General features: G+C 39.6%; 1 protein-coding gene across 3 annotated transcripts in view; it reads right to left on the minus strand.

Moving 5' to 3' along the window:
- LOC139760323 (uncharacterized) overlaps positions 1-16,536 on the minus strand; it is a 49,023-nt gene that overhangs the window by 26,879 nt on the left and 5,608 nt on the right. For all 3 annotated transcript variants that reach the window (XM_071683333.1, XM_071683334.1, XM_071683332.1), the window contains exons 2-4: positions 12,680-12,735; positions 5,490-5,649; positions 2,674-2,887 (exon numbers count right to left, since the gene is read on the minus strand). In XM_071683333.1, the coding sequence (XP_071539434.1) occupies positions 2,674-2,887; positions 5,490-5,649; positions 12,680-12,735 (430 nt within the window). The remainder of the gene's footprint in view (positions 1-2,673; positions 2,888-5,489; positions 5,650-12,679; positions 12,736-16,536) is intronic.

The raw sequence follows: 16,536 nt of genomic DNA on the forward strand, positions 1-16,536 counted from the left end.
ATATTCATTCTTACTTGCCTTCATTCATTCCTGGCGTGACCTAACCCCAAAGGAAACAGCATTGCTACCCCCTGCTTCAGAGAGGTAGCGTCAGGAAAACAGACATAAAAGGCCACATTCGTTCACATTCAGTCTCCAGTTGTCACATGTAATGAGCCAAAAGCACAGCTCCCTATCAACATCCAGGCCCCACAGAGCTTTCTATGGTTTACCCCAGATGCTTCACATGCCCTGGTTCAGTCTACTGACAGCATGTCAACCCCAGTATACCACATCGTTCCAAGTCACTCTATTCATTGCACATCGCTCACCCTCCTGTATGTTCAGGCCCTGATCGCTCAAAATCTTCTTCACTCCATCCTTCCACATCCAATTTGGCCTCCCACTTCTCTCCACATCTGACACATATATCTTTGTTGTCAACCTTTCCTCACTCATTCTCTCCATAAGTCCAAACCATTTCAAAACACCCTCTTCAGCTCTCTCAACAAAACTCTTTTCATTTCCACACATCTCTTTTACCCTTTCATAACTTACTTGATCAAACCACCTCACACCACATATTGTCCTCAAACATTTCATTTCCAACACATCCACCCTCCTCCATACAAGCCCACGCCTTGCAACCATACAATACTGTTGGAAATATTATTCCTTCAAACATACTCATTTATGCTCTTCAAGATGATGATTTCTCCTTCCACATATTCTTCATCACTCCCAGAACCTTCAACCCCTCCCCCAACCTGTGACTCACTTCCGCTTCCATGGTTTCACTTGCTGCTAATTCCACTCCCAGATATTCAAAACACTTCACTTCCTCCAATTTTTCTCCATCTAAACTAACATCCCACTTAACTTGTCCCTCAACCCTACTGAACCTAATAACCTTGCTCTTATTCACAATTACTCTCAACTTTCTCCTTACACACTTTTCCAAACTAAGTCACCAACTTCTGCAGTTTCTCACTCGAATCAGCAACCAGTGCTGTGTCATTAGCGAACAACAAATGACACTTCCCAGGCCCTCTCATCCCCAACAGACTACATACTTGCCCATCTCTCCAAAAATCTTGCATTTACCTCCCCAACAATCCCATCCATAAACAAATTAAACAACCATGGAGACATCACACACCCCTGCTGCAGACAGACCTTCACTGGGAACCAATTACTCTCCACTCTTCCAACTTGTACACATGCCTTACATCCATGGCAAAAACTTTTCAGTTTCTAGCAGCTTACCTCCCTCACCATATATACTCTTAAGACGTTCCACAAAGCATTCCTATTAATTTTACTATATGCCTTCTCCAGATCCATAAATGCTACATACAAATATCAACAGCTATATGCAAGTACCTCTTTCAGTAGGTTTAGGGGTCACCAACCTGACCTCCCTCCATCAAATATCAGTTTCCAATCCAGTAGTATTATTTACACACCATGGCTGCTAATGTGTTCATAAATGAAATCACTCTGGAGGTATGTAAATGGGTCCTGGAATATGAGGTAAGCCTAGAGTATGATGGTGGGTGTGAGGGCCTAGGAGGTGAGTCAGACGCTGTTTGCAGATGACAAGGCTCTGGTGGCAAACTCGCACAAACTGCAGAAGATGGTGTCTACACTTAAAAGTGTGTGTGAAAGGAGAAACTTGAGTTGATACAAAAGAAGTTATGTTTTCTAGGGGGCACAAGATAAAAGTAAGATCTTTTTGGGTGCAAAAGACTGATGCTTCAGAATACACAGCTCTGGTGGCACACTCAAGAAACCCATGGAGCCAGTCCTCATATGGTCCTTAACATAAACAATAAACTTAAGAGTATAGTTAACAACCTACAGAGGCCTCTTCAATAAAATGGTTGGCATGGGAAAAAAGTCTGCTCCCCCAAATGTATCTACAACCACCTATATATTATCTATTTTTTATTTATTTTGCTTTGTCGCTGTCTCCCGCGTTAGCGAGGTAGCGCAAGGAAACAGACGAAAGAAAGGCCCAACCCACCCATATACACATGTATATACATACACATCTACACACACAAATATACATACCTATACATCTCAACGTATACATATATATATATACACACACAGACATATACATATATATACACATATACACAATTCATACTGTCTGCCTTCATTCATTCCCATCGCCACCTCGCCACATATGAAATAACAACCCCCTTCCCCCTCATGTGTGCGAGATAGCGCTAGAAAAAGACAACAAAGGCCCCATTCGTTCACACTTAGTCTCTAGCTATCATGTAATAATACACCGAAACCACAGCTCCCTTTCCACATCCAGGCCCCACAGAACTCTCCATGGTTTACCCCAGATGCTTCACATGCCCTGGTTCAATCCATTGACAGCACATCGACCCCGGTATACCACATCGTTTCAATTCACTCTGTTCCTTGCACGCCTTTCACCCTCCTGCAAGTTCAGGCCCCGATCATTCAAAATCTTTTTCACTCCATCTTTCCACCTCCAATTTGGTCTCCCACTTCTTCTCGTTCCCTCCACCTCTGACACATATATCCTCTCAGTCAATCTTTCCTCACTCATTCTCTCCATGTGACCGAACCATTTCAAAACACCCTCTTCTGCTCTCTCTAATGTACAAATTCCCAAAAGTGGTGTAATTAAAGTATAAAATTGCAAACTACCTCTTAAACCAAATGTTCCTCTGCCACCCCTGCCAACTCCCCTAAAGACAGCCCCTCTGTAGTTAGCACCTCGCAGTCCACGTAAGCCCCCACGTCCTCTTGGATTTATAGTCCCTACTCCACCTTCATCTGGCACACTTAGCCGTCCTTTCACTGCTAATCTCTGCTTTACTGATAAAGGTCGTTGCCCATTGAGGCGCTGCTCAACACTCTTCTGTAAAATAAAATTCACTGTACTTTTCATGTTTATATATAAAAAAGTAACAATTTTCTACAACTGCACATAACTGGAGACAAAACTAAGGCATGGTTCAAAGGATTAATATACATTACATAACATATATAAGCATGATTTATCCTTTTAAAATAAATGATATACAAGTCACAGTGTTGACATTCCAGTTATGCTATGATTTCCATAAGATTCCAGCAAGACAGCTGAAATGAGGAATGAGACAAAGAACTAATGCATGGTAGCTGAATAAGTCTGGATAAAATTTGTGCAAAACCAATTGAAAGGGAAAAATGTTTATGCATAACTACTTGATAAAAGTAAAGGGAAGGCATTTGACATTTGTGGGTACCCATTTTCATCACACACTTATTCATTTAGCCTATAAGATCACTGCAAATCATGACTCATATAAAGACTAATATAGATGATTCAGTGTCAGCATCTGCTATCTGATTACTGTTGAACTAGCTCATATGCAGGTTCAGCATATATCATGACAAAGCAGAAAATAAGGAAATTGTTAGGAGGAACACTCATGACAAAAATATGTCATAAAAGTTGATGCAAATAACTGTAATTCTGGCAGGATTACAAAGGTGATGGAAGGCTTTGGTAGTAGGGAAAAAAAGTAAGTTCAATCTCCCTTACAAAGATTTTAAAAAAGTTGAAATGGTTTGGACATATGGAAAGAATGAGTGAGGAAAGGTTGACAAAGGTGGAGGGAACAAGGAGAAGCAGGAGACCAAATAGGAGGTGGATGGATGGAGTGAAGCATTCGGGACCCAAACATGCAGAAGGGTGAAAGGTATACATGGAATAGAAAGAACTGAAATGATGTGGTATACTGGGTTGACGTGCTGTCAATGGACAGAACCAGGACATGTGAAACCGCACAGGGTGAACCATGGAAAGGTCTGTGGGGCCTGGATGAAGAAAGGGAGTTGTGGTTTCAGTGCATTACACATGACAGCTACAGACCGAGTGTGAAAAGATGTAGCCTTTTTTCATTTGTTTCCAGACACTACTATTCAAGGAAAGCAATATGCATCCTCATTCCTTGGATTGGTTTCATTCATTTTTTTTCTGCTTTGTCGCTGTCTCCTGCGTTTGCGAGGTAGCGCAAGGAAACAGACGAAAGAAATGGCCCAACCCACCCCCATACACATATATATACATACACGTCCCCACACGCAAATATACATACCCATACATCTCAATGTACACATATATATACACACACAGACATATACATATATACACATGCACACAATTCAAACTGTCTGCCCTTATTCATTCCCATCGCCACCTCGCCACACATGGAATAACATCTCCCTCCCCCCTCATGTGTGCGTGGTAGTGCTAGGAAAAGACAACAAAGGCCCCATTCGTTCACACTCAGTCTCTAGCTGTCAGGCAATAATGCCCGAAACCACAGCTCCCTTTCCACATCCAGGCCCCACAAAACTTTCCATGGTTTACCCCAGACGCTTCACATGCTGATTCAATCCATTGACAGCACGTCGACCCCGGTATACCACATCGATCCAATTCACTCTATTCCTTGCCTTCCTTTCACCCTCCTGCATGTTCAGGCCCCGATCACTCAAAATCTTTTTCACTCCATCTTTCCACCTCCAATTTGGTCTCCCACTTCTCCTCGTTCCCTCCACCTCCGACACATATATCCTCTTGGTCAATCTTTCCTCACTCATTCTCTCCATGTGCCCAAACCATTTTAAAACACCCTCTTCTGCTCTCTCAACCACACTCTTCTTATTTCCACACATCTCTCTTACCCTTGCATTACTTACTCGATCAAACCATCTTACACCACATATTGTCCTCAAACATCTCATTTCCAGCACATCCACCCTCCTGCGCACTACTCTATCCATAGCCCACGGCTCGCAACTATACAACATTGTTGGAACCACTATTCCTTCAAACATACCCATTTTTGCTTTCGGAGATAATGTTCTCGACTTCCACACATTCTTCAAGGCTCCCAGGATTTTCGCCCCCTCCCCCACCCTATGATTCACTTACGCTTCCATGGTTCCATCCGCTGCCAGATCCACTCCCACATATCTAAAACAATTTACTTCCTCCAGTTTTTCTCCATTCAAACTTACCTCTCATTTGACTTGACCCTCAACCCTACTGTACCTAATAACCTTACTCTTATTCACATTTACTCTTAACTTTCATTCATGTTTTTAGGAAAATTCTAGGAGAAAATAAAAATTCTTCAGAAGCAAATATACCAATATAATAAGAGGGGAAACAGTCACACTGATGAGGTGTGCTTGAGTGCAAATACAAAAGCGATAAGGGTGAACTAGATAGAGGAGGGTGTGGTGGCAGACAATTTCAGCTTATATCTTCAGAGTCTACATGACAAGAGGTTGATATGAGGGTGTGGGGGCAGACAATTCCAGCTTATATCTTCAGAGTCTACATGACAAGAGGTTGGCATCAAGGAGTAATCCAATAATCATTAGGAAAATTGATCTACACAGGAATCATTAGATGTAAGAACAAAAAAGAGAGGGGAAACACAAAAGTTCACAAAAATCCTCACCTTCTTCAGCTTTAAAGCAGCAACAACAGCAGGTCGACGTTCCATCTGAGCTGCTAGACGCTGATTACGACGAGATGCTTGTGCCTGCTGCCGTCTCTCCTCTAATCCCAGGGCAGCTTGACCTTGACCCATTGGCTTCTCTTGGCGCAACACCGTGAATCTGCAGTGGGACCAGTCTGGCGGTCATTCTGAGGTCATAAGACCACCCGGGGCTGAGCATATCTTCCTCTTCCAGACTTGCTCTTGTGTTTTCTTCTCTCCCCTACAGTCGGGGACAGTTCCATAATCCCTTAGACCTGCACTACTCGGTCCCATATGTAATATTTCCCTCTTAGGAGCCCCCAAACAAACCCAGCCACGGGTGCCATATTACCCACACGTAAAAACCAGTATATGAAAACAATAACTAGATACAAGACATTTTTAATCCTCTGGGCTTTTACCACTCAGACATCCAAGAGCCTTTCTTGATAATCAGATACAAACATTAGAGATAATGAAGCCCTTTCTTAGTTGCTCATGATAGCCCAGTGTGGTGATCTGCCATTTCATCTGGATATGCAATAGCCTGTAAACCAGATAAAACCAATACAGACTATCAAGCCCTTTTAAAAGTGCTCATCAAGATTCATCATAGTGACTGGCCATTTCACATTTAGCTGCACTTGGATATGCAAGAGCCTTTCCACCAGATGCCATTATTACAGCTTAAGGTGCCTTTTTAAGTTGTTACAGTGTGCTGATATGCCACTTCACATTCAGTTGGCCTTCATTGTATAGGCACAGTCCATTCTTCAATTCAACTCTTGAAAGAAACAGTGTTTGCAGTAATCTGATGAAACAAAACTTGCTGGGTTTCTCATTCTGAAAAAAATATCTAGGGCCACACAATTAATATCTGTACTTCATTAAACTGTATTTCCTATTACGTCCACCTCCTTATAGCTTTCTGAATAAGGATCAAGCCTTTCAGTGCAAATTAATATTACATATTTATGCTATATAGTTACCATAAAAAAATCCTTCTAGGAGACTCTGCAAGCATGCAAATGTATATCTTTTACCACATGCTCCGAAACAAATTATTCACCTAACTAGCAAACAAAATCTGTGCCACAGTAACTAATCTTACCTAATACTGCCATTTGAACAAATCATTAAACTGATAAGTTACAAAACTATGGCATCATCTTACTGAAAGACACAATGCAATACAAACTTTCTGATAATTTCCAACTACATTACCTAAAATATCACTTTAAGGGTTTTATCATCAATTTGTTATAAGATACTTGTTATTACCACATCTCAATAGTGTAACCACAGCAAAGATCATAAATAATGTTCAATGTCAATTTCCAGAGATAATTATGGATGAGCCTCTTGACATTCTGAACATATATGCATAAAAATGTAGATATCCCCTACTCTACAGTGTACCTGCATACAACACTGCAAACATGTGCTATCCATGAGAAAATATATTATGTAGATCTAATTAAGTTTAAAATTTCTCAGTTGATCTAATGTTTGCCAACAAATGGCAGGGAGTCTGGTGTACACTAGCGTACATCCCATGTTGTCACACTGGAATATTCAACAACCGCAAACTCCTTACAATTATGAGAGGAATGTGCCCAGCTGGTTTTGTGCTTCTTGCTAGAAGGAAGCTAAGAAAAGTATTAACCGAGAGATAAATTTAGATATTTTGAGGCACTTTGATGCTGGCTGATGTGGAAATGATATACAGCCAATATTCTTGGCTTGCTTGCAACAGGAGAACAATTCATGAGAATACAGACTGGGTGGGAATATATACTTAAGTGCAATGAAATCATGACAAGGGAGGTGTGATGGAAATCATATAACGAACGATAAACAACTGGATCAAAAATCAGTATCATTATACCAACCCAGAAAAATAATGGTTATTCAGCAGATAAATACAAATATTCACCTATCCCTGTACAAATTCTTCAAACATCTACCCTCAGATGAAAAGCCAGGCAACAATACCCTATCATCTGCATAACTCGACTAATCCCTACCTTAGTAAGATACACATAAGTGATACCTTTACTGTTTTATTGTTCCATCAGATCTTGGTGTGAAATCTATGATGAGAATTATATTTAAGAAATATGAACAAGATTTTTTGCATATGCTGCATTTACCAAGCAAATAGGATGCACGAGCATTAAACTAACACAAAACCATCAAACTGTGGAATTTGTATTCACGGCTCTTAGCATACTACTCATTCTTCATTAATCTTTGCAGAACTTTAGCCATACTTGAGCAGTTTACAGTTTTAGACTGACTGTACCTGCAAGTGATGCCTCTTTTGGCCCTCATTTATGTTGAAAAGCATATATCATCATTATGTAAAACTGCCTTACGTCACAATCAACTTCAATAAGCACTGAGAACTCCTTGTGTGTCAGTTAACCATGGAAGATGGGGGTTATAAAGCCAATGTTGTTAATCGTCTAGCTGTGCTTATATGGGTTGCTTCTTCCAAACTCATCTAAATTAAAGAGGGCAAACTACAATTGCCTGGGTATCAGGACAGTTACTAATGAGCTAACACTTCAGTGGTTGTAAAGTTGCACTCCTCTGACGCAGATACCGCTTTTCTTTTTGTGTGACCCACACATGCACTGCTGGAATTCTGTCCACAAACATATACTCTCTCATTGTCACACATAATACTTGATTCACAAAACTCAGTCTTCATAACACTAGATTTTCCTGTGGTAAGCATTATGTGGCAGTCCTACTTTTAGGTAAAATGGTAAGAGCAGTAGAAAGACAGTAGGAAGGAACATTAGGTAGAAACAAGAGGCAGAAGTAGTAGGTAGGAACATTTAGTAGTAGGTTAGAACATCCAGCAAGAAAATTAGGCAATAGATGGTAGGATCATTAGATGAAGTCTCCGAAACAATGCACTTGAGTTGCCCTTACCAGTGGCCTGTTAAGGATGAGGCACTAAAGGCTAAAAACTGGGATTGGAGTTCATATTATGGAGACTCTCCTGCTTTGACCACCTCCTTGATGGAGTTCCCTGAGATAGGAGCCTCTGAAACTGAACTATAGTTGCCCTTTACCAGTGGCGTGTTCAAGATGAGACTAAAGGCTAAAAAGCTGAACAGGAGTTCAAGATATGGAGACTCTCTTGACGTTGCCACCTCCTTGACAAAATTTCTGGAGAGGACAGGCATTGAAGATATAAATAGAAAGATGGATAGATATATACATGGACTGATAGACTGGCAAATTATCATCATGCAGAAACACCTTATGTCATGGGCAATTAAAATCAATACAAGGAAAGACCCCTTGAGTGTTAGTTACCCATGTAAAATGATGTGGGGTGGGGCATAAATGATATGCACACTAAGTATTCACCAAGAATAATAGATAGTCTTTAGGAATTAGTAACAGTGGTGTTGATTTGGTGGACACTGGCCTGTTTGCACTAATAAAACTTCCTTAAGTGTCAGAATCCCGTGGTGGAAGTATAGACATTTCTTATCAATCAATAAACACATTAAGTAATTTCTTTTAATATTTCAATAACCCTTCATCCTGGAGCCTATTCAAATTTTCTCAGCTCCAACCTTTCAGAGTTAATGACTTCTAAGTTTACCTTACTCTTCTATAACTATAACAAGCACTAAAATGTTAGCAATTATTTTTTCAATGTTTAGAAAACCAATCTCTTATAATACAAATTTGGTTATCCCTTCCAGTTTTACTGAAATTCTCTAAGACAGATGGGAAAGATTATTACCTTTAGCATAACCGAAATCTTTTGTAAAACTGAAAAATCCCCTTAACACTTTCTCTCAGTGATAAACCTTGCACTTTGCCTTCCAATATACTTTGTAAACATTGTTAGGAAGACTAAAAATTAATGTTTATGAAAGCCAGCTTACAGATTTCATCCTCATGGCTTATTACAACTGGAAAAGTCTGGTAAATACTGAAAAGCTTCAACTCTTGATCATCAGAAGGTATACATTGCAGACTGTCCTGGGGATATCAATGTTATAGCAATAAGCAATTTTATTTATGGGTTTTTTTAAACAACTCACCAATATCATGACATTTGTATGGCTATTAGGCATTGCCTTGTTCATTCCCATTAAAAGAAGCTGGAGGGCAACTCAGTGACAACAAAGATTGTGACAATGACTGATAAACAACCTCCTTCATTCTTCTATGAGACATATGTAAAATAAATACATCAGGGCTATACAGCACTACGAGCCATATAAAGTAAGTTGCCTACACACCCATTCCCATTATTTTCTTCCTTTTTTAACTTTAAAACATGTATACCTTTCATCTTTGCAGGGAAACTAGAAAATCTGAATGTGCACACCCTCCTCTACTACCCCCTCCATGGGATCTACACTTGCACTTCAGTGCTATACTATGACCACATAAAGGTGTGTCAACTTTCTTTTTTAGTATGTATCCTTTACTATTACATACAAGGGAAAAAGAAAATCTGAGAGTAAACCATTCTCTATCAACCATTCAGAGGATCTACTCATAAACTTCATTATCATACTGTAAAAACACACGGTACATTAACTTTTAGTTGATATACTTTACTTTTACTTGCACTTCTATCATTTTCAGAGACAATATACACTTTAAAGATCTTGTTTCTTGCCCAAATGTGAGCAACACTGCAAATCTCCCAGCATCTATAGGTTAAACAATTAATTACTGCAAACTGGCACAAAATAATGGTACAAAAATCAATGTAAAACTGTTTACAAAGCCAGGGTTTAGCTAACTTTAAACCACAAAAAATCTGACTTCTAACAGAAACATCAAGAGGTAAATCATAGTTTTGATGCTAAATACAAGATTTTCTAATATGAAACTTTATGACTTCATATAGTAAAAAAAATTACCTTTACAGGAACAAAACCAGCTATTTTTCTAATTACCATCCTTGAGATGAGACACTATCAGTTAAACTGAGGGGATACAGTGATCAAAATCTTTCATACCTGATGAGCAAATTAATATGTAATTCTACTCTCGTACTGACATTATACAAACTGAATAAGAAAAGAAATAACATAAAAGTAATGTTTAAGACCATTAGATGTAAATTTCATTATTACATTTTAATTTCCTTTAAATACAAATCACGTTCAACACACAAGTAAGTCTATCATAACAAGGTATAGAGCATTTGATAAAGCTGAAGTTACCACAAAATTTAACAATCTACAAAAACCTTAAGCTCGTAATATTTCCAAAATTTTACCTAGGCATACCTCTTGACATTTATTTCTACAATTCTCAATAGCTACTTCAGATTCCAGACTGGCAGCTTCAATCCTAAATCAGCACCCTTCATCCCAGATTCACACATGGCAATTCCCAAATATTAATCCTCTAGTTTAACTTCAGAATGAGTCCTAATTTCTTGTAATTCCAAAATTGAGGAATGTCCCTTTAGCTTCAGAATAGCACTGATTACTTCAGATTAAATAAGGTTCCCAAATTCAACCACAATAAATCCCTCCAGGCCCATCAAAGAACCTATCTTAATATTATGATCTCTAATTAATATATGGCAATCTCTCCTGATTTCAGCCTAGTTCCTGACACTGTCAGATAACCCATCTTCAAAGCTAAACCAGCAGATGCATAAAGTTTTCACTTTCTTCCCAAAACAATACATTCTACAATATTCATTGTTCAATAATCTTCTGCCTGAATTTCACCATCTGACCTTCATTACATCTGTAAAACAAATGTTAAGATTCAGAACAGTTTCTTTAAAATGAACAACTTAACCCTGTCAGTAAAGCTGTCACATAAATTCTAACCACTCAGTTGTGTACTGTATAGAGCAAATCAATATCATCAGTTACAAAAAACATGGTCTTCATCCAATCTTGAGAAAGTCCTCTTCAATACATTTCCAAATGTCCTGTAGTTCTTGCGTTGGAAAACAGGATATAGCCATCTACATGATCTTGTTGAATTGAGTTTGACAATTTCCTTCGAAACAATACTAAAACCTTCAGTGTTAGGTCCTATTTTTTTCTGGTTTCACTTGTGAAACTCACCAAGAGGCACCATAAATAAGCTTTATCATGAGCTTGTTAAAACTCTTTTATGAGGTTTATTATCATGAAAGGGCTCCAATGTGTAACAAACTCCGGTACTTCATCTCTAAACAGTACCTGTAAATAGCTGACCCAAAAGACAGATAGTATGTTTTAAGTATTCAGCATGCCTGAATACCAACCCACTAGCTCCTTAACAGAGCTCAAGCAGTGGAGGGTGTAACTCCCTTCCCTAAGTGTCTTGTGTTATCACACACACTTAAGAGAGCATGAGATGGTGTGCAATCACACCTCCCAGGAGTCCTGCACCATTACAGACAGCTACCTGTGTTTAAGGTGTCTGATGCTAATAAATGGATATTTCATTTTGCTATAATTCTGTTAATGAGCAAAGTTTGGGTTCCTTTAAATTTCCACTAGTTCTTCCACCCCTTTTGATCTGAATCAAAATGCTAAATTTTTCAAGGAAACATCCAATCCAAAAAAAATTTGAAAATTGTGAACCTTACTGTCATGTAATGTCACTCAGTGATTTCAGCAGTTTCTCTGTCTTCTGAAAATCATCAATTTCAGAGCAATATATGCTGTGTAAATATAATGACTCTTTCCCCATGGCTGTGGCTTTGTGTATAGATTAAAAACTTCAAACTGTCAATATAATTAATCACATACAAAGCAAAGGGACCTCCAGCTTTCTTTTATAAGCATGGCAAGGACCCACTGCACATAAAATGTTCAAATTTCCTTTTAGCAATTTATCATTCTGCACACTTTCTTTCATAAGTAGTGCAGTAAAACTGGCCTATTAAACTACTTTACATAAAACTAAAACAACAACAGGCCCTATAAGAAAGAAAATTTGTAATTAGAAAGAGAGTATTATAAAGCTATTTACTGGGCCATCTATTGAATACTCATATGGATAACTCCCAGACAGCTTTCTTTTATAAGCTGATGGATTCATTAATAATGGCTTGTGAGGGAAACTGAGGGGGTCCAGAAATTCATTCAAGTTGCACAGAATTCCCACTTGACTTAAGAGACAGGCCAATAACTAAATGTTTCAGCCATGACTCATTGCCTCACCGGTCGTTCAGGGACATCCTTGTTGTTGATTTTAATATTATCTTGCCAACCGACATCTGAAAACAAAGAAATATACATCAATAATATCATATAACTAAAATACCAGAGATAAAGAACAAATAAAATGTTGGGTGTCAGTAATTCTATTCACTGTTAGAAAAATATGGGTAAGCAGTAAACCAAGCTGGGAGTTCAAGGACACCCTTTAAGAACCACCTATTAAAACCAGAGCACTGCCCTGGTCCCATGAAAATTTAAAATTGTTGCAATTTTCAGGAAGCAAATGACGTCTTTCTTCCAATAATTACATTTCTGCTGCCTCTTTCGACATTTAGTTCTTACTGACAGCATTGATTTAGCCAACTTTAGATATCCACCTGAACTAAATTTTCTGTCAACATATCAATCTATACCCTTCCCAACAATTCACAGGTCCAGCAGAGTATGCAGTTCCACTTTTGGGCATCTAATTTTTGACACTCATTTCAGAAAGTGCAGGGTAGGTTCCACTCACAAGTGGTAAGTGCTAGGTGAGGCACACTGCCCAAGCCTGGTCCTCAACCTGGTCCTGAGAAATATATGTCATACCTCACTGCTCTTTTGATTCTAGGCCCCTTAATACATTCACTGCCACTGGTACATCACAGTACTTTATTTTCTGGTCCCTCCAACTAGTGCAAATATGATCAAGCTCGACTTAACTGCCTAAGCCTCGAGGCAAAATTTGAGCAGTTTTTCGTTTCACTTTTTCATATACCTTTGTTCATACTAGCATATACTATATACAGCTACCAGCAAATCTGATCCCAATCATGATTAAAAGAGCACGTTTGTTGACAGTCACTATAAATCTATGAAAAAATTTATATATTCAAAAGATGCTTGTGGCATGAGAAGAGTGGGAGGTGGGTTGATTAGAAAGGGTAGTGAGTGGTGGGATGAAGAAGTAAGATTATTAGTGAAAGAGAAGAGAGAGGCATTTGGACAATTTTTGCAGGGAAAAAATGCAGTTGAGTGGGAGACGTATAAAAGAGAGACAGGAGGTCAAGAGAAAGGTGCAAGAGGTGAAAAAGAGGGCAAATGAAAGATGGGGTGAGAGAGTATCATTAAATTTTAGGGAGAATAAAAAGATGTTCTGGAAGGAGGTAAATAAAGTGCGTAAGACAAGGGAGCAAATGGGAACTTCAGTGAAGGGCACTAATGGGGAGGTGATAACAAGTAGTGGTGATGTGAGAAGGAGATGGAGTGAGTATTTTGAAGGTTTGTTGAATGTGTTTGATGACAGAGTGGCAGATATAGGGTGTTTTGGTCGAGGTGGTGTGCAAAGTGAGAGGGTTAGGGAAAATGATTTGGTAAACAGAGAAGAGGTAGTAAAAGCTTTGCGGAAGATGAAAGCCGGCAAGGCAGCAGGTTTGGATGGTATTGCAGTGGAATTTATTAAAAAAGGGGGTGACTGTATTGTTGACTGGTTGGTAAGGTTATTTAATGTATGTATGACTCATGGTGAGGTGCCTGAGGATTGGCGGAATGCGTGCATAGTGCCATTGTACAAAGGCAAAGGGGATAAGAGTGAGTGCTCAAATTACAGAGGTATAAGTTTGTTGAGTATTCCTGGTAAATTATATGGGAGGGTATTGATTGAGAGGGTGAAGGCATGTACAAAGCATCAGATTGGGGAAGAGCAGTGTGGTTTCAGAAGTGGTAGAGGATGTGTGGATCAGGTGTTTGCTTTGAAGAATGTATGTGAGAAATACTTAGAAAAGCAAATGGATTTGTATGTAGCATTTATGGATCTGGAGAAGGCATATGATAGAGTTGATAGAGATGCTCTGTGGAAGGTATTAAGAATATATGGTGTGGGAGGAAAGTTGTTAGAAGCAGTGAAAAGTTTTTATCGAGGATGTAAGGCATGTGTACGTGTAGGAAGAGAGGAAAGTGATTGGTTCTCAGTGAATGTAGGTTTGCGGCAGGGGTGTGTGATGTCTCCATGGTTGTTTAATTTGTTTATGGATAGGGTTGTTAGGGAGGTAAATGCAAGAGTTTTGGAAAGAGGGGCAAGTATGAAGTCTGTTGGGGATGAGAGAGCTTGGGAAGTGAGTCAGCTGTTGTTCGCTGATGATACAGCGCTGGTGGCTGATTCATGTGAGAAACTGCAGAAGCTGGTGACTGAGTTTGGTAAAGTGTGTGGAAGAAGAAAGTTAAGAGTAAATGTGAATAAGAGCAAGGTTATTAGGTACAGTAGGGTTGAGGGTCAAGTCAATTGGGAGGTGAGTTTGAATGGAGAAAAACTGGAGGAAGTGAAGTGTTTTAGATATCTGGGAGTGGATCTGGCAGCGGATGGAACCATGGAAGCGGAAGTGGATCATAGGGTGGGGGAGGGGGCGAAAATTCTGGGGGCCTTGAAGAATGTGTGGAAGTCGAGAACATTATCTCGGAAAGCAAAAATGGGTATGTTTGAAGGAATAGTGGTTCCAACAATGTTGTATGGTTGCGAGGCGTGGGCTATGGATAGAGTTGTGCGCAGGAGGATGGATGTGCTGGAAATGAGATGTTTGAGGACAATGTGTGGTGTGAGGTGGTTTGATCGAGTGAGTAACGTAAGGGTAAGAGAGATGTGTGGAAATAAAAAGAGCGTGGTTGAGAGAGCAGAAGAGGGTGTTTTGAAGTGGTTTGGGCACATGGAGAGAATGAGTGAGGAAAGATTGACCAAGAGGATATATGTGTCGGAGGTGGAGGGAACGAGGAGAAGAGGGAGACCAAATTGGAGGTGGAAAGATGTAGTGAAAAAGATTTTGTGTGATCGGGGCCTGAACATGCAGGAGGGTGAAAGGAGGGCAAGGAATAGAGTGAATTGGAGCGATGTGGTGTACCGGGGTTGACGTGCTGTCAGTGGATTGAATCAAGGCATGTGAAGCGTCTGGGGTAAACCATGGAAAGCTGTGTAGGTATGTATATTTGTGTGTGTGGATGTATGTATATACATGTATATGGGGGGGGGTTGGGCCATTTCTTTTGTCTGTTTCCTTGCGCTACCTCGCAAACGCGGGAGACAGCGACAAAGTATAATAAAAAATATAATAATGACTCACGGTGAGGTGCCTGAGGATTGGCGGAATGTGTGCATAGTGCCATTGTACAAAGGCAAAGGGGATAAGAGTGAGTGCTCAAATCACAGAGGTATAAGGTATATTGACTGGTTGGTAAGGTTATTTAATGTATGTATGACTCATGGTGAGGTGCCTGAAGATTGGCGGAATGTGTGCATAGTGCCATTGTACAAAGGCAAAGGGGATAAGAGTGAGTATTTAATGTATGTATGACTCATGGTGAGGTGCCTGAAGATTGGCGGAATGTGTGCATAGTGCCATTGTACAAAGGCAAAGGGGATAAGAGTGAGTGCTCAAATTACAGAGGTATAAGTTTGTTGAGTACTCCTGGTAAATTATATGGGAGGGTATTGATTGAGAGGGTGAAGGCATGTACAGAGCATCAGATTGGGGAAGAGCAGTGTGGTTTCAGAAGTGGGAGAGGATGTGTGGATCAGGTGTTTGCTTTGAAGAATGTATGTGAGAAATACTTAGAAAAGCAAATGGATTTGTATGTAGCATTTATGGATCTGGAGAAGGCATATGATAGAGTTGATAAAGATGCTCTGTGGAAAGTATTAAGAATATATGGTGTGGGAGGCAAGTTGTTAGAAGCAGTGAAAAGTTTTTATCGAGGATGTAAGGCATGTGTACGTGTAGGAAGAGAGGAAAGTGATTGGTTCTCAGTGAATGTAGGTTTGCGGCAGGGGTGTGTGATGTCTACATGGTTGTTTAATTTGTTTATGGATGGGGTTGTTAGGGAGGTGAATG

This window comes from Panulirus ornatus, chromosome 36 (assembly GCF_036320965.1).
Source record: "Panulirus ornatus isolate Po-2019 chromosome 36, ASM3632096v1, whole genome shotgun sequence".
In the NCBI taxonomy this organism is placed as follows: Eukaryota; Metazoa; Arthropoda; class Malacostraca; order Decapoda; family Palinuridae; genus Panulirus; species Panulirus ornatus.